This window comes from Aptenodytes patagonicus, chromosome 1 (assembly GCF_965638725.1).
Source record: "Aptenodytes patagonicus chromosome 1, bAptPat1.pri.cur, whole genome shotgun sequence".
Lineage (NCBI taxonomy): Eukaryota > Metazoa > Chordata > Aves > Sphenisciformes > Spheniscidae > Aptenodytes > Aptenodytes patagonicus.
The window spans coordinates 17,405,757-17,432,725 of NC_134949.1; the positions used below are offsets into that span (position 1 = coordinate 17,405,757).

General features: G+C 37.7%; 1 protein-coding gene across 1 annotated transcript in view; it reads left to right on the plus strand.

Annotated features, from left to right (window-relative positions):
• TBC1D22A (TBC1 domain family member 22A) overlaps positions 1–26,969 on the plus strand; it is a 192,158-nt gene that overhangs the window by 3,373 nt on the left and 161,816 nt on the right. Inside the window, exons 2-4 of the mRNA XM_076329068.1 lie at positions 229–285; positions 2,486–2,826; positions 3,609–3,788. Coding sequence (XP_076185183.1) covers positions 229–285; positions 2,486–2,826; positions 3,609–3,788 — 578 coding nt within the window. The remainder of the gene's footprint in view (positions 1–228; positions 286–2,485; positions 2,827–3,608; positions 3,789–26,969) is intronic.

Here is a 26,969-nt window from a genome sequence, read left to right on the forward strand (position 1 = left end):
TAGGCCTGAAAAAGAGCTCCTGTTTGGCAAATCTATGATTTTTATTAAGTTACTTTTTAGTATACACTTCAATTTCAGCTTCATTATTTCTAGTGGTATGTGGGATTCTTTGAAATGGAAAACTGTTGGAACATTTAATTTCTGTTCATTATTGACTGTTTATTTAATACATAGAAAAAAACAAAATGTTTTATTATTTTTGTGATAACTCTCTTTCTTTTCCTTTAGTATTCAACATGTGTATGGAGCTCAGCATCCGCCTTTTGATCCATTATTGCATGGAACGTAAGTTAACCTAATATTCAAATATTCCAAGTAATTTGGATCTCCTCTGCCTTCTCTCCTCTCTTTCTTCCCTGTTAGCTATAAAGTTTATTGTTAATCTTCCTTTTTCAATATTTGTCATAATCTTGAATTCTCTATTCTGACTTCTTTTTTGTGACTTCCTGGTGCTTACCATATTGGGAGCAACAAATCAGCTATTCAGTTCTTAACTAACATAGATTGCCAACTTTTATTATCTGTTTGCAGTGCCTTATAAATTGGAAATTGTATGGTAAATACTAATCTTAATTTAGCAGGTGAAACTTACAACTCAGGTGTAAGTGGCTTTCCTGCATGCATCTTTCTGTTGATGGACTGCCTTTATTTGTCTGTCTATAAGAGAAAAGAGTCGGGTTGTGGTGTAGATCATTTTAGGCAAAGGTGGACACTGCTTGTGAGTGAGAAGACGGTAGGTAGAATAGATTTTACAGGGATTTAAGAGTTTAGTGCCTTAGATCATGATTATTGGATATCAGAACACAATGTATGTGACAGTGTCAACATTATGCTAAACAACGTGAGTAACCAAATAAATTTCATGCTGATAACCCACAACTAATGCAAGTGAATGACTTTCATCTCCTTATGGCTGAGGTGTTTAGCAAAATGCTGCATTCTGGCAGTTTCTGCTTTTTCTATTTTGCTTTATTGTCTTTTTTTTTTTTTGAAAGACAGTTTGTTTTAAGCTTTGTCAAGGACAAAGTTGTTTCTGGTTTGTTGGTAGATTTCACAGCTGCTTTGAAGCCAGCATTGCTGTTGAAACATTGGTGTATGTGAGAATTTTGGGAAAATTGTATGACCAATGAAATGAATGGCCCAAAGCAGTAGGGACAAAAAATAATGTTAGAAGGAAAAGTATTGGCTTGGAAAGAGGTCATACTTCTAGTGGATTTTTTCAAGGGCTTGTTTGAAATGGCACAAGAAGTAAATATGTGCTAGTTAATTTTCAGATGATACAGAGTTCAAGGCAGTTGAAATGTGTGGCCTTGAGGACTGAAGAAAAAGGAATGGGATGAATTTGTTCAAAATGTGGAGTTACAAAGAGAGACCCAGTTACAAAAACTAGAAGCTTATTGCTTGAAATGATGACAGAAGAGGAGAAAGACCTTGCTGTTCTAGAAAGTGATGACAATTTGGGCAAAGTGTTAGTGTTGTAGCACCTGTTAGGAAAGATATTCCCTGTAACGCATAACAGAAACATTACTGACATTGTATGAAGACTTTGTGAGAACTTTTTCTGATTTCCAATTCTGGCTGCCTTGTCTTAACAGAATAAAGTTCAACTAGCACAGGTTGAAAGACAGGGATGGTCAGAAAGGGCAATTAAGGTAATGGCAGTAACTTTTTCCCAGTCTGCTCTCAACCCCCCCCCCCCACCTTCTCTCAACCTAATGCCTTATTTAGCTGAAATCTGAAGGGAGATGTGGTTGCTCTGCATTACTGTAAGTGAGAACAAGTGCTAAGCTAGGGAGGGATACTTGGTTCATCTCTCTTATACTGCATGTTGACAGAGGGGAAAAAAGGTTAGGAGCTGATCAGGGTACGCTTAGACTAGTAACTAGAGGAAATATCCTGCCTATGAGAAGAGCAAAGTTCTGAAGCAAATTTGTGCTGGAGTGCCTGAATGGGGAGGAATGATAGATCTAATGAGTTTTAAAGTGAGACTTGATTTGTTTATGACAGTGATTGTGTTACACGATTGCTTATGATGACTTAGGAGTAGACCTGATGACCTGATTACTGTTCCTGTGTTGTTATGCACCAATTGCATTGAAAGGCCCAAAATCTCTGCAGAAGTTCACAAAGCAAGAGAAGTGCGATGTGTCCTGTCTATCTTATAAACTTTTCCAGTAGTGTTCATTTTATTTGACTTTGGGGTTGGTCTTTTTTTTGGTGGTTTTTTTTTTTCTCTTTTCTTAAGACAAGGGAAGGAAGGATTTGTTCAGCTTCTGTTCAAAGCCAAGAAGAGTCAGTTTTTACCTGCCCTTGTTCTCAGACATATTCAGCTGAATGTTATCATGGGTGGATGTAACATGAGTGGAGGGAGATAAATATTTGCTACCTATATAATGTCAAGCATGGACTTTTGTTTTTTGGCCCTATCCATAGTGTTTTGTTTACTCCATTACTAGTTCTTTAAATATTGTTTATTTTTGAACAGCTTGATAAAACCAGGTTCAAAGCCACCTACAACGCCAGTGAAACTAAAGAAAGTCAGCACCTTCCAAGAATTTGAAAGTAAGACAAGTGATGCTTGGGATCTTGGGGATGATGATGATGAACTCTTAGCAATAGCTGCTGAAAACTTAAATACAGAAGTGGTCATGGAAACGGCTCACAAAGTAATTCAGAATCACAGCAAGTTACAGGAACAGCATAAATTTCAGGAAGAACATCTACAGGAAGAAAAACAATTAGAATCTGCAGAGCTAACTTCAATTGCATGTGGTGATAATAGGCTTGTTAAATCAGTCAGTGAAGGTCATACATCAAGTTCATCAGGTATGTTAAAAAATGAAAAAGATGTTGAAAATCAAATGAGGAGAGCTATAATAATTGCCCTTTAGGACATTAACACTTTCCCAACCTCTTCTTAATACCACAGGATAATATTATTAATCAATATTGATTTATTTGAGGGAGATAATGCATGCCATACTAAATCGTAAAGCATGTATGTGAGAAATACATGGGTGAGGGAAGAATAATTAAACTTTTTTGTTTTCAGCCTTAATACATCCTCAGTTTTGGAAGGAAGTTGCACTATTGAATGTATTTTAATGGTTAACTGCACCAAGATGTATGCAATTAATAGTATTCCTACTATTGTGAAAAATTGTTATTAAAATGCAACTGTATAAAGTATATTGAAAAACTGGAGAAAACCATGCATGTGGAGTGGGAAGTTCATCCGCATGTGATCTGGTCTGTTTTTTATGTATAAAGTTTAAAGTAACCAATTGCAATGATTTCCCAGTCTTTTTTTTTTTGTTGTAGAATGGTGAGGGGGATAGAAACAGCTTTCAGTAGCACAGAGATTTTAGAAACCAATTAACCTTGCTGTTAGTATGATCTCTAATTGATGTGCTTTAATTGTGGAATACTGCTTGGAAGAGGAATGGTCCTCCTGCTAAATCGAAGTCATTTAAAGTCCAAACTTGTGCTATACTTGAGCTTACACTTCTCCAAAACATAATTCTATTTTAAATTTACAAATTAAATTCAAGTTATTAGTAGCCTTCTCACTAGTTGAGGCTAACTGTTACACTTCTTTTTCCCTTCAGATAATGCTAGTGAAAATTCTTCCATGCAGAGATCACAGTCCCTTCCACAAACTTCCACACCTCCCTTGGTGAGTGGAATGGCAGACTATAATACCTCAGTTACTCCTGCATTAACTGAAAGAGAAGCATCCCGATTAGACAAATTTAAGCAGCTGCTTGTTGGCCCCAATACAGATCTTGGTGAGTATTTCTTATAGGAGCTATGACTTATGTCTAAATTATTCTTTAACTATAAAATTTTTCTGTTTGATATACTGTTCTGCCTGATGGTTTGGTTAGGATCTAATCCTTTCAACACTTAGAATTGATCTTGTAAAAGAGAGAATGTAATTGAATGCTTGTAGTACTCATGTTTGTAATATGCAATTTGCATACATCTTACTAATACATAGGGTGTTAGATGGCTTCTTGTTCTTTTCTTTCTCACATTATTTCTTCCTACTGGACTGATCTCTGGAGAAAAAACAAAGTATAATTAGCTGTGTTTAGTGTTAATGCCTCGTAATGGAACAGCATGCAGTATAAGAATGATTCGCACGCTTAGACGTATGAATGTGAAAAACGATGAGGCGTGGAAGTATTACTGCTTGTCTACTCAGTGAGCATTCTTCGTGTTCACAGATTGATACAGTAGTTCTGTGTCTCATCTGTGAATGCTGACAACATTTTAATGTGAAAACAAATGTATTGTCAGATAACTTGACTGTTCCCTTTGTGCACTGGATTTTAACTGCTGAATAGTAAACACAAGTGCTGAAAGGGTATCACAGAATCAAATGGCAAGTGAAAATCTGGAGCAAGTAGAAATAGTACACTGCATTTGGAGAACTTGGCTGGTCACTTAGAAGTAGGAGTTTATGTGAAAATAATTAATAAACAAAATCGACTTTGAGTTAGACCATTCTGGAAGGTATCTGCAGGAAACTCTTAGGGAAGGAAGTAGAAACTGCATGTTTGCAGTTCTTGAATTGATGCTTTCCTGCCCTGTAGTTGTCATGAGACTTCTTCTTCAGTATAATACGGTCCAAGTTGTGGCTTTTTTTTTCTGTGCTGTGTCTTATTGTGAAATTGATGCTAGCAAAGTAGAACTATGGAAACAATACTAACTAGATGAGACTTTACACCTCAGTGAGTTATAGGACATTCTTATAAAATGCAACTGTGAATAAACTCTGAGGTGTTAAACTACATATCATTTTTAAGCTTTTATAAAATAAATATCATTTTTTCTCCCTTTGATCTAACAGATGTTATGACCAACGTGATTGTGACTGACATGAAAACTTGTAACTTTTAAGAATGTTGTAATGGTAGAAATCTTTGTTACATAAGGTTACAAAGTCAGAGGGAAGACAAAGTTTAATTTAAACCTATCCATTTTACTTTTGCTGTCTAATTAGATGGGAACACTTTCCCAGTAAATCAAACTTAGGGATTAAAGTAAAATATTTTGGAAGGGAGTGAAAGAAAATTTCCACTCTTACTAGGAGTGCAGTCACTCCTAGTATTTGTATTTCTGTTGACTTTGTTTTCTTGATTATAGTTTTGCATGTTGTTAAAAGAGATTGTGTGACAAGTCCTTTCAAAGCAATATAAAAGTTAATCTGTGGAACTGAAACAATGTCATGCACGTTTTCAACTCGAGGCTTTTCTCTTATCATAACGTGAGAAATCAACATAGACTAAGAACACAAAGTAATACAAATGACCTTGAAATCCTTTCAGTCACACTTGAATAATGATTATCCTATAAAGACAGCGTAAAATGCAATGTTAGTTTTGTATGCCAACTAAAGGTTGTGAAAGTGTGTTATTTCACAAAAAAACTCAAAAAGATGGATTATGTATATAAATTTGGAAGTGAAGATTATTTTAGCCATTGAAGTCCACTAATAGATTTTGGAGTTGGGTTTGGTCCATAGGTTGGATATTGTGAAGTTGTGGAAATAGGTAGGTTCTATCCACCCCATCAAACTATACCCTGAGCAAAATAATATACCAGATATAGTCTGCAATTGGGATATGAATCCACTGGTAAATATTACATAAATATATAATGACAGAACCTTTCTCAAAGTTTTTGTGTACAGTTTTATCCAGCAGACGCTTACACAAATGAATAGTTATTAGAGCAAGGCACAATCTGAGAACACAAACTAGGAGAGGAAGTAAGAAAAAAAAACCAAACCCAGAATTCTCAGAATATAAAAGAATTAATTTTTTTAGGTTACTTAACTCTTATTTATGAGCCTATTTCCATGGCTCAAAAGTGCCCTTAACTAATTTTCTAATGTTTTGTAGAGCTGAACTAATAAACTCACTCTTGTCATTTATATTTGCCCTTGTAGTTGTTCTGAGTCTTCCCTTAAGCCCTCCTAACACACTTTACTTCTCTGTCCTGCAGGCATTTTTGTTGTTTGCATGATAAACAGATGCAAACAACATGCCTTATTTCCATTTGGCATTTGCTATTGCTATGCTGTTATTACCTCTAATATAAATGGGGAAAGTATAATGTGAATTGGATGTCAAGAGTAGTTAGCTATGTGAAAAAAAAAAAACAACAAAACAAAACAGTTCCTATAGAAATGTTACTTCTATGTATATATGATTTGTGCTGCAGGAGAGAGGTATTCAAGAGCCCTGACAATATACCTTCAAGTAGTAATATAATGCAAAGAATGGGGAGGTAATCTCATAAAGTTAAAATTGCAAAATGAAAGCTGCTAAACAAGCTGAACCATGTTACAGCAAGAAATGTGGGTTGGTAGAAGGAGCCTGTTGTAAGAAGCAGTTTTGGTTGGAGAGGGACTTGAGGACTGACCCCTGTCAACTAGATCATATTGAGGTATACTGGGTGCAAATTCAGGAAGCAGGATAGGACTGGAGGTACCAATACAGCTGTGTTTAGTAGACAACTGCAGAGTAGGCTGTAGGGCCTATGTGTCTGCATAGCCTCCCACTCCTGGTACTGCTTGCCAGGTTTATTCAGAGAGAACAATTTATGCTAGCTGTTTTGTGCAATCAACCTGTGCTTATGCTTGCCTTGCAGTCAATTTGATGTAGATTTACTTCATTTCAGGCCTTGTCTTTCCTTGTAACGGACCTTGGGTTACTGAATGAAGATGGGCTCTGTGCTTGCAGAATCTTTTGCAAACATTTGGTTGCTTTAAGAGGAGGGGAAGGGACTTTAACAAAGCAGTGTAGAGAGTGTATCTCTGAGACAGAATTTCTCATTCCTTCAACAGATCACCATTTACATATTTAAGAGGGACAGTACTGTTATGTCTATCTGGCTTCCGATTTAAATTTAATTCCATTAAATTTGTTCGACTTGTGTTTTTTAGTAGTCTTGTACAATGTTTTAGGGAGCTGTTTGCTGTCCAAACACAATGTAAACAAAATATGTTGATAAAAATCAGGCTGACTTATAACAACAAACAAGTTATCTCATACTTGTAACCTCAGCATAGCAGATGTATGATGGGTTTTGTAATATCAATTTAAAGAATAGCTTATTAAAACACTTCCTTAACTCCCTCTTTATCTTCAACTCAACTAATTTTCTGCTTTTTTTACACATGTATAGCTAATGACTATGTAATTGGATGTCAGGAACATGTTTGTTTAAATCAAACAATAACCAACAGTAAGCCTGGTGTACTGTTTTCTCTTGATTTAATAAAGCTTCATAATATTGTAATGCTACTGTTATGCAACATGGCACATGTATATCAAATTTTACAAAGTCAAAACAACTAATTTCTTAAGAGGTAAAGTTGTTCTACATGTCAAGGTGACTTTTCTTTCTGCTTAATCACAATGTATTCCAAGTTGAACAAAATAACATATTGAAGTTTTAGCATACTACCTTGGTAAAAATAATAGAAGACCCTGTAAAAGCATCCATGAAAATGGTAAAGCATTCCTATCTTAATTTGCTCATATTGCTGTATCCTATATTCACCTTCAAAAGCTCCGTTTCTTTGCACTTTTTTAAACTCATCTATTTCTCTTACTCATTCTAAAAAAAATCTAAAAAGAAAACCTTTGCAGAGAGCACAACAAGCTGCTGAGTGGGGTGCTGTCTCTTAGCCAGTCCTTTGCTATAGAAGTAGTAGATAATATTGTGAAGTCTTACAGAACATATAAAGAATGGCTGAGCCTTTGACTAATCTGATGACAAAAATTAATTCTGTAATTTTACAGGAATTACAAATGGTGTAATCTCAGATTATCTCATAACTGGTTATAGCTGGTTGCTCTGTGTACTATAATAAGAGAAATCTAGGGTGGTTCTCTGGAAATGAAATTTAGAAAGGAAACTTAAGAGATCTGACTTCTTTTCCCTACCACAGTGGTTATCTGTATTGTTGCAGCAACTTGAAAAGTAGGATTTTCCTATTTGTGCTTAGAGTTGTTTATACATTCTAGATGTATATTAAACCTGATTAAACATAGTAATTATCTTTTTATGGTTCATAAATACAGTAGTCTGTAACAGCAATCTGTTATGTCCTTTAAAACTGTTTGTCAAAATGATGTTATTGAAAAGTTTCAATAACTTCACAAAATCCATTAATTGAAATGAACTTGATTAATTTTGTTCCCAGCCTCATTAATTTATCTGCACTGAACTGCACATCGATTTATCTCTATGCTCCTAGTTCATCCATGTCACTTAGAATTTTATTGCCCCCTGCAGTTTTGAATTATCTGTAGTTGATCATGTTAGTGCTTATTCTTCTTCCGGTTTGTTGATACATAGTATAAAGTGAACAACATGTGTCCTACCACTGCTTCATGTGACATGCCATTAGTCATATCTATCTTTTCAAACTATTATCACCAAAAGGTGTCCTCTGATTCCTGTTCTGTTCTAGTTACCTTGTTATCTGCAAAACATGCTTGCCTTTTCAGCTAATAAACAAACCTAATTAAAAAAAAAAAAAGTCAGTACTCTGTCGGTAGGCTTTGGAACATCTTTTTTTTAATTAAAAATCTTTTGAAAAAAATCAGTGCTAAATATCCATAAATGATTCCTTATATCAGTTGCTTTTTGCAGGACTAGTATTTTGTCATCTTATTTTCTATGGCTTGGTCTCATAACTTGTGGTTTCAGGTAATAAACAGCATTTATTCTGATTACTGCTTTAGTAGGATATTTCAATTTAAGGGTATTAATATATTAGTTTTCATTGTAACTAGGTGATAATAGGTTCTTGAAACAATCTTGAGAGGATTTTGCATAGTTTGTTTCTGGAGGATGTATTTATCTTCTTTTGTTAAGGTATTTGATTGACATAGTAGTCACTGCATTACATAAGTGTTGACATTTTTGACTAGTTTGCTCTGTATTGGACCAGTCTTTAAATTGTTTTCTTTAGTAAACTTTTGCTTTTCTCCCAATTTTTCCTCTGTTTTCTGTACCTTCTCTATCTCAGGTTTTCAGTGTGTTGTGTTTTTTTTCAGTTGCTCTTTTATGCCCCTACTCCCTAGTATTCAGAATACTAGTTAAAATAATTAATTTAGTAATTTGGGACTGTAACTCCTGAAAGGCAGATAATGTTGTTAGCATGTATGTTACAGGAATTTTTTTTTTTTGCTGAATTTACATTTTCAAAGGAAAAAAAAAAGTACAAAGTGTTATTATAGAAATTACAGGAATTACCAAGTGTGTAATTCCTCCAATCTCATATTATCTCATAACAATAGCTGGTTGCCTCTATGCATTATAATAGAATTCTAGGGGGTGTTTTTAGAAATGAAATTAATTTTACTTTCTAAATTTCATTTAGAAAGAAAACTTAGGTTGCAAAATTTACAACAAAGTTGTAGTTATTTGCTATACTGTTGATGCTGGGTATATAGCTAGCAAACTTTTCTTAAAATGTATCTGTCAAAAATGAATCACGGGAAGTTAGAAGAATTCCATGATCAGAGACTGGTTATGGTATGGGGTCATATTGAAGGTACTCAATGTGACAGTAATTGTAACTCCTTCTCTTCCTTCAACTATACCTTCAAGATTATCCACGCAAACAAACCAGAATAAAAACCCCTTTGTATTATGTCACTTGCAGTTTAATTTGAGTAATTTTTATCTTATGCTTTTTCAGTTACTTTATTTTTCTCTAGCCATGGGTGTAAAAATTATAGAGCAATCACTAATCATATTGAAGTCCATGTTCCTTGAAAATGAACATTGGTTCATTTTTGTTACTCCATGTGATATTTGCTTTTTCCTAGTTAGATCAGAATAACTTTATCGTTTTCACTTTAGGATACATTGGTGCAGATATAGAAGCCATATACATCTGCCTTATAATGTTTAGAACTGTGCTAGTCATATCTTTTTTCATTTGATTGATCTGAAAACATCAATAAGTATCTGCATCAGTCTCATTTGTGTGTCATGCACACAGCTGTAAAATTTTAGATGCCCTGACATTTAAACAGTTCTTGATTGTAGTGAAGGGCTTTACAGTTATACTTTCTTTTGCTGTCACAGTAAGACCAAGGATTGTGTAAATTTATTTTTTGTTTAGCCAGACATGAGAATATATGGTAATAGAAAAGCAAAAAAACATTTTTCAGTATCCAACTTCACTGCAATTTAATGCAGACTCTCTAATACTAGTTTTTAAGTTTAGCATTGTTTAGCATGAACATACAGTATCAGATTACAGTTGTCTGGTGTCATATAGATTAAAGCAATTTGAATTGTAAGTTTCGTCTGGTCCCAAGAGAGATTACTACTGAACTGCATGATGTCATTGTTACACGGTTCTGGTATTCTTTGGGACATATTAAACATCTATGTTTTGATTATACTTACTTGATGAAAACTATTCAACCAAGAAATATTTTCCAGAAGTGAATGGTCAACAATTAGTATCATAAAATGGTTTGGGTTGGAAGGGACCTTCAAAGATCGTCTAGCTGACATCTCTCAATAGATCAGGTTGCTCAAAATCCCATCCAACCTGACCTGGAATGCTTCCAGAGTTGGGGCATCCACAACTTCCCTGGGAGACCTGTTCCAGTGTCTCACCACCCACATCATAAAAAAATTCTTCCTTATGTCCAGTCTAAGCCTATCCTCTTTCAGTTTAAAACTGTTACCCTTTGTCCTGTTGTTACAGGCTTTGGTAAAATGTGCCTCTCCATCTTTCTTATAAGCCCACTTTAAGTATTGAAAGGCTTCCCAGAACCTTCTCTTCTCTAGGCTGAACAACCCCAATTCTCTCAGACTTTCCTCACAGGAGAAGTGTTCCAGCCCTCTGATCATTTTTGTGGCCCTCCTCTGGACCCGCTCTAACAGGTCTGTGTCTTTCTTATGCTGAGGGCTCCAGAGCTGGACACAGTACTCCAGGTGGGGTCTCACCAGAGCAGAGTAGAGGGGCAGAATCCCCTCCCTCGACCTGCTGGCCACGCTTCTTTTGATGCAGCCCAAGATACAATTGGCCTTCTGGGCTGCGAGCGCACATTGTCGGCTCATGTCCAGCTTTTCATCCACCCGTGCCCCCAAGTCCTTCTCGGCAGGGCTGCTCTCAATCCCTTCATCCCCCAGCCTGTATTGATACTGGGGACTGCCCTGACCCAGGTGCAGGACCTTCCACTTGGCCTTGTTGAACCTCACGAGGTTCACACAGGTCCACTTCTCCAGCTTGTCCAGGTCCCTCTGGATGGCATCCTGTCCCTCTGGCGTGTTGACCGCACCACTCAGCTTGGTGTCATCTGCAAACTTGCTGAGGGTGCACTCGATCCCACTCTCTATGCCATTGATGAAGATATTAGATAATACTGGTCCCAGTATGGACCCCTGAGGGACACCACTTGTTACTGGTTTCCACTCAGAATTGAGCCATTGACTGTAACTCTTTGGAAGTGGCCATCCAGCTAATTCCTTATCCGTCTAACAGTCCATCCGTCAAACCCACATCTCTCTAATTTAGTGGCAAGAATGTTGTGGGGGGCTCTATGAAAAGCCTTACAGAAGAACTGTAGTTGGAATCAATACCTTCAAGTAGAAAAAAATGTAGATTTGCATTGTTTTCTTCTAGCAAGGATTTGTTAATTTTGATTTGAGCAAAGACTCCTGTTCCAAGTTCCAAACACCACCTATCATTGAATTAAGTTTTTATTGCAAAAAAAAAGACTAAGATGGAACAGCTGCAGATCCTATTAACAAACAAAATAATCTTCCCCTTTTCTCAGTTCTGAAAAAGGAGCCTGTACCCTAAATCTTTGCCTTTTTTTTTTTTTTAATTTTTGGTCAGGAGCTTTGGTATTCAAGTATGACTTGATTAATGAATGGATATGGGACATTGTGGACTGCACAGAAGAGCCCTAGTTCCAAGGTTCTGGACTTCTTCCAGGAAATACTTGCCCATCAATTGAGGAGCTCTTATCTGATTTTTGTTAATATCAATTGCAGCAGCAGAGCACAGAGAGTAAAACTGTTTCTTTTTGTGCTGAAGTCCACAGAGAGCATTCTAGGTTAAAACTGTTAATCTGAACACCACTCAGAAATGTGCTCTTAGTATAGTCTTTAAAACTCCCATGTTATACTCATGGCAGTAGGTTCCTTTCAGCAAGATGTGAAGTTCTGAACTAATTCTGTTTCCAAATGGATTTGGATGTAGAGCATTACCGTGGGACTGTAATTTCAGTTGATGCTAAGGGATTACTGTTTAAAAAAGAAAAAAAAGAAATTCCAAAATTATCATCCAAATTACTGCGTACACACAAAATTACCTTGGTAGTTAGTATTAATTAATCATTGAAAAGAATGAGAATTAGACAGCATTCTACTAAAAATTGCAAAATTCATTAATTAAAAGGTTTTTTTTGCATGTCGGATAGTTTTAGCAGAGTTTTTAGAAGATCATATACCCCTTATTGTATTGATTTGTGATCAGCTGTTCAAAAATCATCTTTAAGCCTGAGCCGTGTGGTGAACAATATGATTCAGAGGGATATTTTACTCTGGGTGAGCTGGGAGAAAGAAAGGATTATATCATGAAGTATTCTTGCAGTTTTTCTGTTTGTTTTTTTTTAAATTTATTTTTCTTCGGTGTGCTGTCTCCCTTTCTTTCCTGATAGCGTCATGGAAGCTGAACTTACACAGACACTATGTGCAACCAGCATTATCATAGTAAAAGAGGCTTGGGTGAGAAGTTCAGTGTTCCCTGTGGTAGTCATAGGCTCTCCAAGGGAGCAGCCTCGCCTGGGGACAGCAGGGGAGGAAGTTACTACGAATGTCACCAACAAGGCTATTGAGAACTTTGAACTTTCTATGGGCCCTGAAGCTTTCGAACATCAAGATTAGCAATTTATATGTCATAATGAGTGGCACATCCTGCTTGTAAGTCAGTTTACCAAGACTCAAGGAAGTATAATTCATCCTGTATGTTTTCTTGCCACCATCTCTTCCACTGTTAAAAAAATAGAAACTTAATTCAGTTAGTTACTTCATTTGCAGCGACTTGAATTCGTGCATCCATTGGGAAATTGGCATATTAATCTTTCTGCAAATGTTTTGCCTTATTGTAGGAATTGTGTCATCTCCAGAAAATGGGCTGATACTTTATCCCTCTGATTTCAGCTTCTTTTGATGGTGAAAAGAACCAGAACCTAAATTATAGTATGAAATTTTCGTAAGTTTCTCTGATCTTGTGAATACTTTCTGAAACATCAGTACAGTCTGTTAAATATGTCTCCTTTTCAGGATAGCATTCTTCACACATGCAAACAGATTATAATCTGATTTTTTTTTGTGGTATAACTGGAGATTGTTTCGCAATAAAGTATGTCCGCTTCAAACATAGCTCTAAAGAAACATCCTTTGAAATTATAACTTTGTAGTTCAGATTTAGAAAGACAGAGTTGTTATTAATTTTCCCAATTGCAAGATGTAACTGAAGAATTCCTTTAAAAAAATACATTTTCTTGAAATCAAGTCTTGCATTTGGAATTTTTTGTTATGTGCACTGCTTTTTCAATATGAAAGCCTAATGCCTATTAAGATAGTTATGTTTGCCAGCTCAAGCTGAAACAGAGGCTGGTATAAATTAAAGGTAGAACCATTGTAGTGGTTTACGTTTGAGAACTACATGTAAGAAAGCTTAAATATGAGAAATGTTTTCTATGAAAATGTACTTCCGAAGTTTGAATCTTGCTTTTATATTTAGAAGAAAGTCCAGAACTAGAAGATATATATAAAGCAGTTATTGCCTGGGAAAGTAATACAGTGGAGCACATTTCACTGTGTATGTTTGTGCTATGCTGCTTTCCTGATACTAATTATTGGTTAGATATGCCCTCACATGTGTTTTAGCAGTAATGGACATCTACTCTGGAGATGTAATGCGTGTTCGCAGTTAACTGAGAAAACCTTATGTGGATTAGAGGTTATGGGCTAGCCTTTTACAGGAATTTGATGTAATAGAGGTGGGAAATTAGGGAAAAGCTTTTAAACCCTATCCTGAATGTTTAAAGAAATTGTAGCTCTTACTGTTATAATTGAGTCTTTACTCCAATGATTGTGTTGGAAATACTATGTTCAGTTTAGGCATAGATGAGGTTCTTTGACAGCTAGGTGTTTGTTCTTGGTTAATGCTGACAATTAAAATGAGAGTAAAAAGATTTCTCATTGTACATACTAGTGATTTTTCATTTTTTGTGAACTGTGAGCTAAGTTCAGCTTCTCCACCTCCCTTAGTTCTTGACCACAAACTGAAATTCAGCCTTGTTTCCTGTCTTTCCAAATCCATGGAACATTTAGGTGGAATGCACTACAGTCCCAGTAGTCTTCTCGCTTCGGTTTGATTGGCAGACGTTAGCTATCCTTACAGGCAGGAAATACTAAAATGTATTTAGTATGTAAATGCCTGTATTTCAGGCATTGTTAGATGCCTGAAAGTGGCACAGAATTCACGATGTTAATATGAACAGAAAGAGCCAAATTCAGTAGTTGAAAGGCAATCTGTAAACTATTTTGGATGACCAGGCCAATTCATTCGTTCTGCAAGATTGCGTGCTTTTTTTGTTTGACTTTCCCAAGCTCAACTTTGAACGCATATGGAGGAAGTGATCCGAGAGCAGAACTGTAGCTTGTTAGGTGTATTCCATGTGAAATTCTTTGCCTGATCAGGATCCTCTTTATTCTGTACATCATGGAGTTTATCAGCAGCTTTTCTCCTAAGCCAAAGATACTGAGGGAAATTATAAAAAGAAAGGAAGTCTTTGCTTTTCTTATGTGGTAAATAAATATATGTTGTAGGTAGACTTACTGGTTTTGTTTTTCTGGTTAATGGGGGAAGCTCTCTAGTACTGGCTCTTGTGAATAATTGCATGAATTTTGTGGCTCAGTAATCGAGACATGTATCTATTAATCCTGATTATTTTAGTTGTGCTTTTCTTGTACTATAGTTTTACTATGAAGGACCAATGGCAGTTAGATTGCATTTTTGAATGTAGAAATTGTATTAGTGTTTTTTTAAAGTCTGTTTATTTAGTTTGTTTTGTAGGAGTCTTTTCTTAAAAACACAAAGCTCTATTATAAGTAAATTTATGCCTTAGTTATTTGTTCCAAATGCATATGAATATTTTTTTGAAAAAAAAAAAAGGTAAGGGGATGGAACACAGCTGACATTAATCATAGAATCATAGAATGGTTTGGGTTGGAAGGGACCTTAAAGGTCATCTAGTTCCAACCCCCCAGCCATGGGAGGGACACCTTCTACTAGACCAGGTTGCTCAAAGCCCCATCCAACCTGGCCTACATTGTCCAAAAGTAAGTAACTATTACTTGGCTGTTCATTTAAAAACAGGATTTTTCTTGTGATTGGTCAACAGACTGCAAAATTCCATCTTCTCCCCAAACAGGAGAAATAAATACTGTCTGTTATTTCTAAATAAGTGGGAAAATTGTCTCCGTTAACTGGTACTGTAAGTGGTATTTCCTATTTTCTCTATTTCTGTATAGAGAGATAATACCTTAGTTCTACTTGGAAAGTTTGTTAGATACTGAATGGCTTTAAGGTAAAAACAAAAACAGTTGATGATGCACAGAAATTGAATGTTGCAGGAGAACTATGAAAAACTATGCCACTTAAAATCTGCTGCTGGCACAGTTGTTCTGTTACTTAATTTCATAATTTACACTATTGGCTTCACTTGTTGCAATTGTTTCTTAACGGTTTTAATAATCTTCCTTTTGCCTTAGTTTTCCTAGTCTTCTGTTCACTTGCTTTCTCATATCTTCTAAGATCAACCTCATCTACTTCTGCTTCTCCAACTTTCTACGTGAAATAGCAGACAAGGTGTACTTTCCTGCTCTTTTCTAGCAAAGGTCCTGAAAAGGGTCTTACTCTGTATTTACAACATTGGATTGGACTTTATCTTCTGTTTTCTGCACGCATTCAGAATAACTCTCTCTTCCATTGAGAAGATTAAGGGCAGTGTTTGCTTGAAAAAAAATTTAATGAAGTGCCTAACAGAGCTATTATTCATTTTGGAAACCAGTTGCTGTGGTTGCCATAGTAATAACAAGCCCTCTATTAAAGCTATTTTCTGTATGTACTGCCTGTGTTGTAACATGCTGTTGGGGGAGCTGCAGTTCTGTGAATCTATGCTCTTGCAAGAATTTTCCAGCTTTTTATAGCTAAATTATCCAAGGAGTTTGTTATAGGAACATAAAACATGTAAATGTAGTTTATCATAACTATCGTGGAGCAGTTCATGCGGGCCATCACTTCATGTAGCCGTTTACAGTAATCTCAGTGAAATAACAGCTGTATCAAAAATGAATAATGCATACAGAGAGATTTTGAACTCCTTTAATATTTCTTGACTTACTTTTTATTTATTTGTAACTGATAGAATGATGAGCTTGTAGTTCCAAGAAAAATACTTGCAGACTTGGTTGTTTCCCCTCGTGTATTTTAGGTGTAATGGGTAATAGCTCTAGTAATAGCTTGTGGGGTTAGAAAGCTGGTAAATTAATGGCATGTTTTCTTTGTAGAATGCCCCATGAAATATTTATGAAATATGAAGAATCTTTAAATCTACTGCAGTAAAAGGATACTGTCCTAAGATTTCTTTTAGAATAATTGCTTTAAACTTCTGCAGAGAGAAGAAACATATAACTGAATGTATTGTAATAAACCAGATAAACCAAATTTTTCCAAAATTAAGTGAATTGTAACAATTTGAAGCATTTACATACCACATTATCCCTTCATAGTAAGATATGCTAACCCAACAATGTTTCTGCAAAAAATAAATGCTGTCTCCTAAGCAGAAGTGACAGTTGGCTAGTGCTATCAAATGGAGATATTTTTGGTCTAAAATCTATGGGGATTTATAAATATTTTGATACTTATTGGTCACAGAATTATGTAAAAAAAAAAAAAAAAAGACAACTGGAAGACAGAGTAGCAATTGGGGTTCAAAGCGTTGCTTCAGAAAGTATCCTTTCAATCTGGGACAGGGTTTATAGACAAGGTTTTACAAATGCTGCTCTTGGATCTGGCTAACTTCAGCTCTGAATCAGTAGGTTAAACTTAATTCTGTGCTCGCATTTTTAGCAAGTGATCATGTCTGTGATAAGAATGTTTTACAACTGCTCATTTTCAAAATAATTGTTCTGGAATGTTAAGAAAATGTTAATTATATTGAAGCAAGGATATTTTTGCAGTACTATCTTGATTAAAAATGTGTGTCTGATTTGTAGGTGGCATTAAAACTCCTTTGTAGAAATCCTGTGCTGGGGAGCATGTTCTCCAGCTCATAACTAGGACATCTAATTCCTTGGGAAATTTACAAGGAGAAAGAGTTAGTATAATGACAATAAATTGAAATTATGCTTTGACTAGGGAGAATGTAACATTTCAACCAATGACATAGTTTAATGGTTAATTAGATATTAAATAGAGGACAAGTTTCAAATATAAGTGCAAGTACGTTTCCTTGGTACTCTCAAAGTCTTGGTTGAGGATCGATTTCTTCCAATGCCTTGATTTAAAGTGTTGCAAACTATAGGATAGACATATATAGTCAAATAGGTTTTTACAAGACAGCAATTTCCAAATTTGAAACCTTTACACCTGTCCTTCTATACTGCTACATTCTATACAATAAAAATCAATAAACTTACTGTGTGGTTGGAGTCTATTTGTACCCTACACAGCAGAAAGGTGGTAGCTTTAGATTTGTTCTTTATTTACCCATAATTTCATTCTTTCCTGTTTGGCTTTATTAAAAACAAAATCGAGAACACTCTAATAGCCAAGGGCTAATTTGGGAAAAAAGGCATGTCCATGGCATCATGGGTATAGAAATACTGTGAATAATAAAAAAACCCAAAACCAAACAAACCGCAAAACAAAACCAAAACCCCCAAATAAAAAAATAGCCCCCAGCACTTTAATAATATAAGTCTTTTCTTCAGAACTATTGTGAAGGGGTACCAGCGTGGCCAAGACACTGTTGTGAATGAAAACAGGGGATAACAAAGCTGTGAGGTTCAGATGAGCATTTCTTTGGAAGAAAAACTAAAATTCAGCCTTCTTTTGGTGTAAAATATTAGGCATTCCTACTTCTGTGTAAACAATTATAGAAATCAATGTAGAGGAAATCAGTAGTTAATAAAAATTCTTCTATTTTCCCCAATTATAGTTGCATTTGGATAGATGCTCTAGGAATGTTCCCCTCAAAGAAGTAATATCAAGTAAATTGGATTTTGTATTCATCCTTTGCCTTAATTATGAACAATAATAGATCATAAAATCATAGAATCATAGAATAGTTTGGGTTGGAAGGGACCTCTAAAGGTCATCTAGTCCAACCTCCCTGCTGTGGGCAGGGACGTTTTCAACTAAATCAGGTTGCTCAGAGCCCCGTCCAACCTGACCTTGAATGTTTCCAAGGATGAGGCATCCACCACATCTCTGGGCAACCTGTTCCAGTGTTTCACCACCCTCAGTGTCAAAAATTTCTTTCTTAGATCTAGTCTAAACCTACCCCCCTTTAGTTTAAAGCCATTCCCCCTTGTCCTGTTGCAACAGGCCCTGCTAAAAAGTTTGCCGCCATCTTTTTTATAAGCCCCCTTCAGCCTACTGATAGACTGCAAGAAGGTGTCCCCAAAGCCTTCTCTCCTCTAGGCTGAACAACCCCAACTCTCTCAGCCTTTCTTCATAGGAGAGGTGTTCCATCCCCCTGATCATCTTTGTGGCCCTCTTCTGGACCCGCTCCAACAGGTCCGTGTCTTTCTTATGCTGAGGGCTCCAGAGCTGGACGCAGTACTCCAGGTGGGGTCTCCCCAGAGCGGAGTAGAGGGGCAGAATCCCCTCCCTCGACCTGCTGGCCACGCTTCTTTTGATGCAGCCCAGGATGCGATTGGCCTTCTGGGCTGCGAGCGCACATTGCTGTCTCATGTCGAGCTTTTCATCCACCCGTGCCCCCAAGTCCTTCTCGGCAGGGCTGCTCTCAATCCCTTCATCCCCCAGCCTGTATTGATACGGGGGGACTGCCCTGACCCAGGTGCAGGACCTTGCACTTAGCCTTGTTGAACCTCACGAGGTTCACACAGGTCCACTTCTCCAGCTTGTCCAGGTCCCTCTGGATGGCATCCTGTCCCTCTGGCGTGTTGACCGCACCACTCAGCTTGGTGTCATCTGCAAACTTGCTGAGGGTGCACTCGATCCCACTGTCTATGTCATTGATGAAGATATTAAACAGTACCGGTCCCAACACGGACCCCTGCGGGACGCCACTCATCACCAGTCTCCATCTGGACATTGAGCCATTGATCACTACCCTCTGGATGTGACCATCCAACCAATTCCTCATCCACCGAACAGTCCACCCATCAAATCCATACCTGTCCAGTTTAGAGAGAAGGATGTTGTGGGAGACCATGTCAAAGGCCTTACAGAGGTCCAGATAGATGACATCTGTAGCCCTTCCCATGTCCACTGATGTAGTCACTCCATCATAGAAGGCCACTAGGTGGGTCAGGCAGGACTCGCCCTTGGTGAAGCCATGCTGGCTGTTTCCAATCACCTCCCTGTCCTCCATGTGCCTTAGCGTAGCTTCCAGGAGGATCTGTTCCATGATCTTCCCAGGCACAGAGGTGAGACTGACTGGTCTGTAGTTCCCCGGGTCTTCCTTTTTTCCCTTTTTAAAAATGGGGGTTATGTTTCCCCTTTTCCAGTCAGTTGGAACTTCACCGGACTGCCACAACTTCTCAAATACGATAGATAGTGGCTTAGCAACTTCATCCACCAGTTCCTTCAGGACCCGTGGATGGATGTTATCGGGTGCCATGGACTTGTGCACCCTCAGGTGCCTTAGATGGTCTCGAACCTGATGTTCTCCCACGGTGGGCGGCTCTTCATTCTCCCAGTCCCCGCCTTTGCCTTCTGTGGCTTGGGCAGTGAAGCTCGAGCACTTGCCAGTGAAGACCGCTTTTACTAGACGAGTAAAAATGTTTCAGAAATTAAATGTAACCTGCACCTAGACTCTTCATTTTGACCATTGGATGCTTTTTCTGCATTTGATGTTGTATAGACAATTTTTTTGATGGTTCTTTTATATTCTACTGATCTTCCTTACTAAAGATGACCTGGAATAAAAGTGCTTAGGTGTTAATGATGAGAGAAAGGCCCTAGTTATACTTTCACTTGTTGGAAATTGATCAGAGAAGGCTTGTCCCTTCTTTTGGATGTTATGCTAACCTTTAGACTGAAATGAAATAAAGAACTCAAGCTTCCAGGGCTAACAATAAGAGTCAAACAGCTAGAGTATTTTGGTATGCATACAGCTCCAGCTGCATTATCAGACTTTCTGTCTTTTGATTTACCTGCTTCATCTTAGCAAGTTATTTTTGGCATCTCTTTCCATTAGTTGACGTTCATCCTTTTGTTTTGTGAATCCATTGGAATAGTCATACATGTAAGGGGGGAAAAGGCAAAAAAATTTCAGGAAAGGAAGGAAAGGAAACCTTTTGCTGGTGGACAGATTAAGGGGAATCTGTTATCTCTTCATAGAAAGCTGACAGAAGTTAGAAAAGTTGTGCTTCTTTTTCCACCCTCTCTCTATTTCCCTGCCTCCTCTTTGTGAAGATGTAGCATCTGTGGACGTAGGAGAGAACTAACCAGTCTGAAGATGTAAGATGTGTTCCAAGTTTGGAGCTTCTGTCGCTTTCAGGAGCCATGGGGGGCTGGTGACAGCTTTCAAGGCCGGACACTTGTGCATGCACAGACAAACAAAAGGCATTCCTTTCTTGGATGCCAGGAAGGATTCCGTATCGGATGTTGTGTGAGCTGACATCTTGTCCTGATTTTTATCATGTCGAGGCTGTTTATAAGAGCAGCATATCATACCTGTTTTCTAACAATGTTTTGTCAAGTGTCTCATTTGCTTCTGTTTCTTGGAAAGATGCTGTTTTTAGAGGTGTAATCAAATAGTTTTTCTTTGTGTGACAACTTTGTGGATTTATTTGCTCTTAAGTCAAGCTTCTGACCTCTGTCAGGCATTTCATATGTTTTTGTAGCTCTTTTGTGTTCTCAACGAATTCACGTCTAGCTATTTGCTCCCTTGAGCATGCTTTGTATTACATATTGGCCCAGTATGGAACTTCTTTTTAAAAAAAGTCTTTTTATCATGTGTTATATGGAGACAATTCAGCCTTAAATGGGTTTTCTATTACAAGGTACTGTAGAATATGAACGAACTTAGCACTTCTCTGTGGGAAAGTTAACCATTCAGTAGGAAACATGGGAGGAAAAGGGAAGAACCAGGTGTTCAAAAGGAAAGCTAATGAAAATTGGATTAAAAAAAAGTAATACTGTGGCAACTTACAGACTAGAACTTAGTATTTTAATTTTGAGATAAAAATGTCAGAATGATTTCACCCCCCTCAGCTCTTTTTTTTTTTTTTTTTTTGATTAAGATTCATGTGTCTCAAGGTAACCTGAGAACTTGAATGCAAGTATTTAAATTACGTGTTATTATTTGATTTTACAAAGTGATCTGCTGGGTCATTTATAAGAATAAAGCACATCTTAAAAACAGTAGTAGATACACTTGCTGTAAAAGTTGTGCATGTATTTCAAATAAAATGTACATGTAATTCATGTAGTTTGACAGTATTATTAGAACAGCTTCACTGACAATCTTTTACGTGTATCTAAAATGGTATTCTATGTATATGTTTCAATTTGTTCTTGCCTCTCTTTTCACCAGAAGTGTTTTTATTTTATGCTACAGTAGTGTTAGACTAAGTCTTCTAGGAGCGACTTTTTTCCTGCTTTTATAATTGTTTTTGGGAAGGGCAGGATTCTTGGTTTTCTTTCTTCTTGTTTTGGTGTTGAACCATCAGAGGAAAGCATAATGTGAATTGATGCTTTAACAATAGTGATGTGCAAGGGACAGACTGTATGCTTTTGGGGTGATAATCATGAAAGCTTGCTACTACACCCGATAAGTATTCTTGCATAGCTTCTTTCAGTTGTAATGTGTGCTGTTAGCCACTTGCAAAATGCTAGTTGAGCTCACTGTAGTGAAAAGTTAGGACCAGAATTTTATATGATTTTTGGAGTAGTCGGAGATCATGGAATTTTGGAGGACTGTGATATAGGACAGCAGTCAGTGTTGGTGCAGAAATGGAATTATCACATACACAGGGCTAATGGGTTGTGATGGAATTGACTTAACTCTCTGATGTGCAATCATCTGTCTGTCTAACAGTTTCCATACTGAAAGCAATTACCGTACCACTTATGAAAGCAAAAACAGAAACAAAAGCCTTGAGAAAGTTCGGAAGGATCCTGTATGACATGAAAACAGAGTAGAGGAGGTTATTAAATACAATCCAAAAGATAAAGTTCTGTGTCAAATAAGGAGGGTAGAACAGAATATAAATCCTGTCAGGCTAAATGCATGGAAGCACTTCTAAAAGAGAGTTTGAGAAACAACTTGCAAAAGGTATAAAAACCTAGTGTTAAATGCTTTTATCAAATATATTGGGTGAAGGAGCGTTGCCAAAGATTCTGTAGGCCCAGCAGACAATCCAAGTATAAAAAGAGCACCCAGAGAGGATAAGGCTCTGGCAGAGGAACATAAATAATTATTTAATTTGTGTTCAGCATTCAAGAATTTAGGGAGGTATTCACTCCCAAATCCTATGTTATGGAGAATTAGTCAGAGGATCTGTTTCAAATAAGTGTTATGTTGTAAAACAAAGATGTTTTGTCCTTGGTGTACATTTTTATTTCCATGTCCAGTGCTGAGATTTTCTTCCAGAAAGAGCAGTCCTTTGAAACCCAGTCCCATAGGATATGTACATTATTGTATGGAATTACATGACAGCCTAAGCTATCCTTAATTAAAGGAAATGTATGTTCGTTGCAGAATAGTGTCAGAAATGATAGCTGATTTCTCTTGAAACTTGCCGAAATAAAACATTGTTCCTCCTTTCTCTTTAATTTTCAAAGAATGACTCCTTAGTTCAGTGAGTCCTACAAGTGGTTGTTTATATTTAGCCTAGAAGTGGAGGTTTCATTTGAAATAGTGCCATAATTTAAATTCTCTTTGTCAAAACTGTCTTTGCTTGATCCTGAATGTAGAAGGAAAGCTCAGCTGCATCACAGGATAGAAAGTTGTACTAGAATAAGCTATATTCCAATTTGTTTGCATAATTCCTATCTTGGGCCTTAAATGTGTTACTTAAGAGTAAGTGGAATATTTGTCCTGGATGATTTGTCACCAATATAACCGGATGCTCCACATTTCTGGTTCTGACAGTAGAGTTGCACCTTGTCTTGTTTCATGCTTCCTTCCCCCCCCCCCCCCCCCCCCCCCTTTACATTGGTTGTTTTTCGAGGTTGGCACCCATGTTTGTGCATAGATTTCTATTTGGGTCAAGTTATGGGAGGAGAAAAAAAAACAAGGTGAAAGATTAGAGTTAATGGGGTATAGAGTTGAGAATGAGCAGTTGATGTTACTTGAAAGTAATAAAAGTAGTTTCTGAGTTGCAACTTATTTTCTGTTTTCTGCATATGCTATGCTTATTACATTGTTTCTAAATGGTGTACTTTTGTGTAACAGTAGCTAACACTTGAAGCTGTAGCAAAATGGTTGTGTAAGTGTCCTGGTTTCGGCTGGGATAGAGTTAATTTTCTTCCTCGTAGCTGGTACAGCCGCTACTATGAGCAGGACTAGCGGGGGGCCCTGCCTCCAGCCAGATGGAGGAAAGGGACAACCGGGTTTACTGGAAAGGACTGTTGTCGTTTAACCCGGCAGGCAGCTCAACACCACACAGCCATTAGCTCACCCCGCCCGCCCCCCCCCCCCAGTGGGGTGGGGGAGAGAATCGGGGGGGCGGGGGGGGAGGGGCGGAAGAGAGTAAAATTCGTGGGTTGAGATAAAGACAGTTTAATAGGACAGAAAAGGAAGAGAAAAAAATACAAAATAAGTGATGCACAATGCAATTGCTCACCACCTGCTGAACGATGCCCAGCCCGTCCCCGAGCCGTGATCTTTGCCCCCGGCCAACTCCCCCCAGTTTATGTACTGAGCATGACGTCACATGGTATGGAATATCCCTTTGGCCAGTTTGGGTCAGCTGTCCTGGCTGTGCCCCCTCCCAGCTTCTCGCTGGCAGGGCATGGGAAGCTGAAAAGGCCTTGACTAGTATAAGCACTACTTAGCAACAACTAAAACATCACATTGTTCTCATACTAAATCCAAACCACAGCACTGTACCAGCTACTAGGAAGAAAATTAACTCTATCCCAGCCAAAACCAGGATGGTATGGAAGTAATAAACTAATGCATAAGATCTATTTCCTTTCAGCCAGACTACCAGTGACACAAATCAATTAGACCTGGTAAAGCATACTTGTTCATAAATACTGCACAAGGACTAGTGGAGCAGTATGACGCATAGTTGGAGATCACTTGCTTTTGCAGACTTGGGGCCTTCGTTGTTATTAGTCCCACACTGGAGCTTATAGTCATGTTCTAGGGTGGAGGAGAAATACTTATATAATTTGTAGATGTGTTTAGTTAAGGCAGATATTCTTTTTTTTTGTTGTTGTTCATAAATTATACAAAATACCATTTTTTCAGTGTTGTTCATCTATATGCTTACTTTGCCTTTACTTGTTCTGACTGATCCCTGCCATTTAGGCTTTTGGAAGAATATAACCAGTGATACTGTTACTTATGATGTAGTGCTTGCTAGCTTGGGGATTTACTTGACATCAAATCATGGGTGGAATTGAAGCTTGTTGCAGATGTGTTAGGGCTGCAGGCAAATATCTAAGCTGCTGACTGCCCTGCTTGGAGGCTGAGCTAACTCCCTAGGGTGTGGAGAACTACTGGAGGCAACATGAGAAATTGCTGAACATAACAAACAACAGTGTGAGAAGCTGACAGAAGTTATAGATAGCACCCTATGGGATGCCTGGATTTCATAAGTAGCAAAGGGGGAACCGTGTGAGAAATATCCAAACAGTGCCATTGCATGGAGGGGAGCACTGGGGCCACTTTGGAAGGTGCAGCGTTACAAGACCAACAGTGCCTAGGTAATCATTTCAGAAATACCAAATTTGGGTATAGTTGTAGTGAAACTGGGACCACTAAGGGAAGAAGTAATTGGAGTGGCTTGTTAATTTGGGGCAGAGAAAAGGAGGTAGAAGGGTGGTGGAAAAAGAAGATCAAGTAATGGGAAAAAGGGTAAGGTATGCAACCAGGTGCTGTCCGGGGGTACCTGTTGGGCAGCTTGTTCTTGATCATCACAGCTGGAGTCTGACAATAAACTAAACCTGTTAAGACCATACAATACAAGTCAAACCTACTTCGGCTGCCAGGATGACTTAGGGGAGGAGGGCTTCCTTGGCTGGCAAGGGGACACCTGGCTGGGTCGATCAAGAATCCTGTTATTACTGGCTTAGTGCCTCTTCAAGGCCTGCTGTGGAGCCACTGCTCCATAACAAGATGGGTATCGAAATGTCTGATTTATGGTGCCTCTGGTCATTCACTACCAATACTATTAGGCTGGGTGGTAGTTCTTGCTTTTGACTGTCATTGAGAACTTGTAATATTAGAATTGTATCTAGTCTGCTTTTGTAGACTAGAAAATTGGAATTGCATGTAAATCAGATTAATGGATCCATCTTCTGCTTGCTTTGGGAAAATTGCTAAAGTTGTTATGGCCTAAAACTGTAGCATATGAATTTACAAATTTGCCTTTTAATTGCAACACTGTTCTTGATCTCAGACTTCTATTATGAAGCTGGCTGTTTCTGTTCTTTGGAGTGCTAAGATTTTGTTTTAGCTTGAACTTCTTGGATAAATGTCTATTTAAGGCCAAATATCAAGATCTTCTAAAGATGATCACTTAATACTACGATAACGTAATAACTTATACGTTCTGGAATTTCTGTGTCCTTCATTCTGCTGCTCACCATCTCCCCTGTCCCCATCCTAAAAAACTAGTCCATCAAAGCTGTCACTATAAAGAACCAATCCCCGAGAGCCAAAAAGACCATTCCAAATAGTAATGTACTCAGACTTCTGTTCTGTTTTGAAGTAGCAGACTGTTTTTCATCTTTTCCTGATGTAAAAAAAAAAAAAAAAAAAAAAATCCCATTTCTTGGTTTTCAGTTCAGTAGTGTCCATCTGTTCTTCTTTGAAACTCTCCTTAATGAAGCCTGTTCCTGTCCAGCTGTGTTCTGTACCCCAGCCTTGCTGTGTGTCATGGCCGAGCTGTTGTGTCATAGATATTCTTGGGTTTTCTTCAGAATCCATTAGTGCCTTTTTTCCATTGTTCACGACATCCCATAGCTCTTTGACTTTAGAACTGCTTTTTGTTTTCTGTCCTCAGTGTGTCAGCAGCCAGTCTCTCTGCTGTTGCACTTAATGCATCTCTGTGCCCAAGCCTCAGTTTTTATCGTGAATGGACAATCCTGGGTGCCATTTCCTACGTAGTATCAGTGAAATTCAGGAGTCACTTATTTAATATCAGAGAACTTCAGTTGCTTATTACATCTCTTTCCCATTGAACCCCTTGTGTCTGCAGTGACAGCGAGCTCATGATGAAGTATATTTGTTGTGCCAGCCTGTGATATATAGTTCAATTTAAACTTCACCTGCTCTCTTAATCAGTGTTTATAGTCTGTACAAGTTCTGCTTTCATTGCTTCTTTGAGACTTAGGTTCACACTGAACTCTAGCAGTATCATATTTTTCTAATGTTACTGATCTTTTGGTCATCCTATATTCTTCCAGTGCCTATTGACTCCTTAAGATGAAGAATAAGGGAGGAATTTATTGGGATAATTCCTTG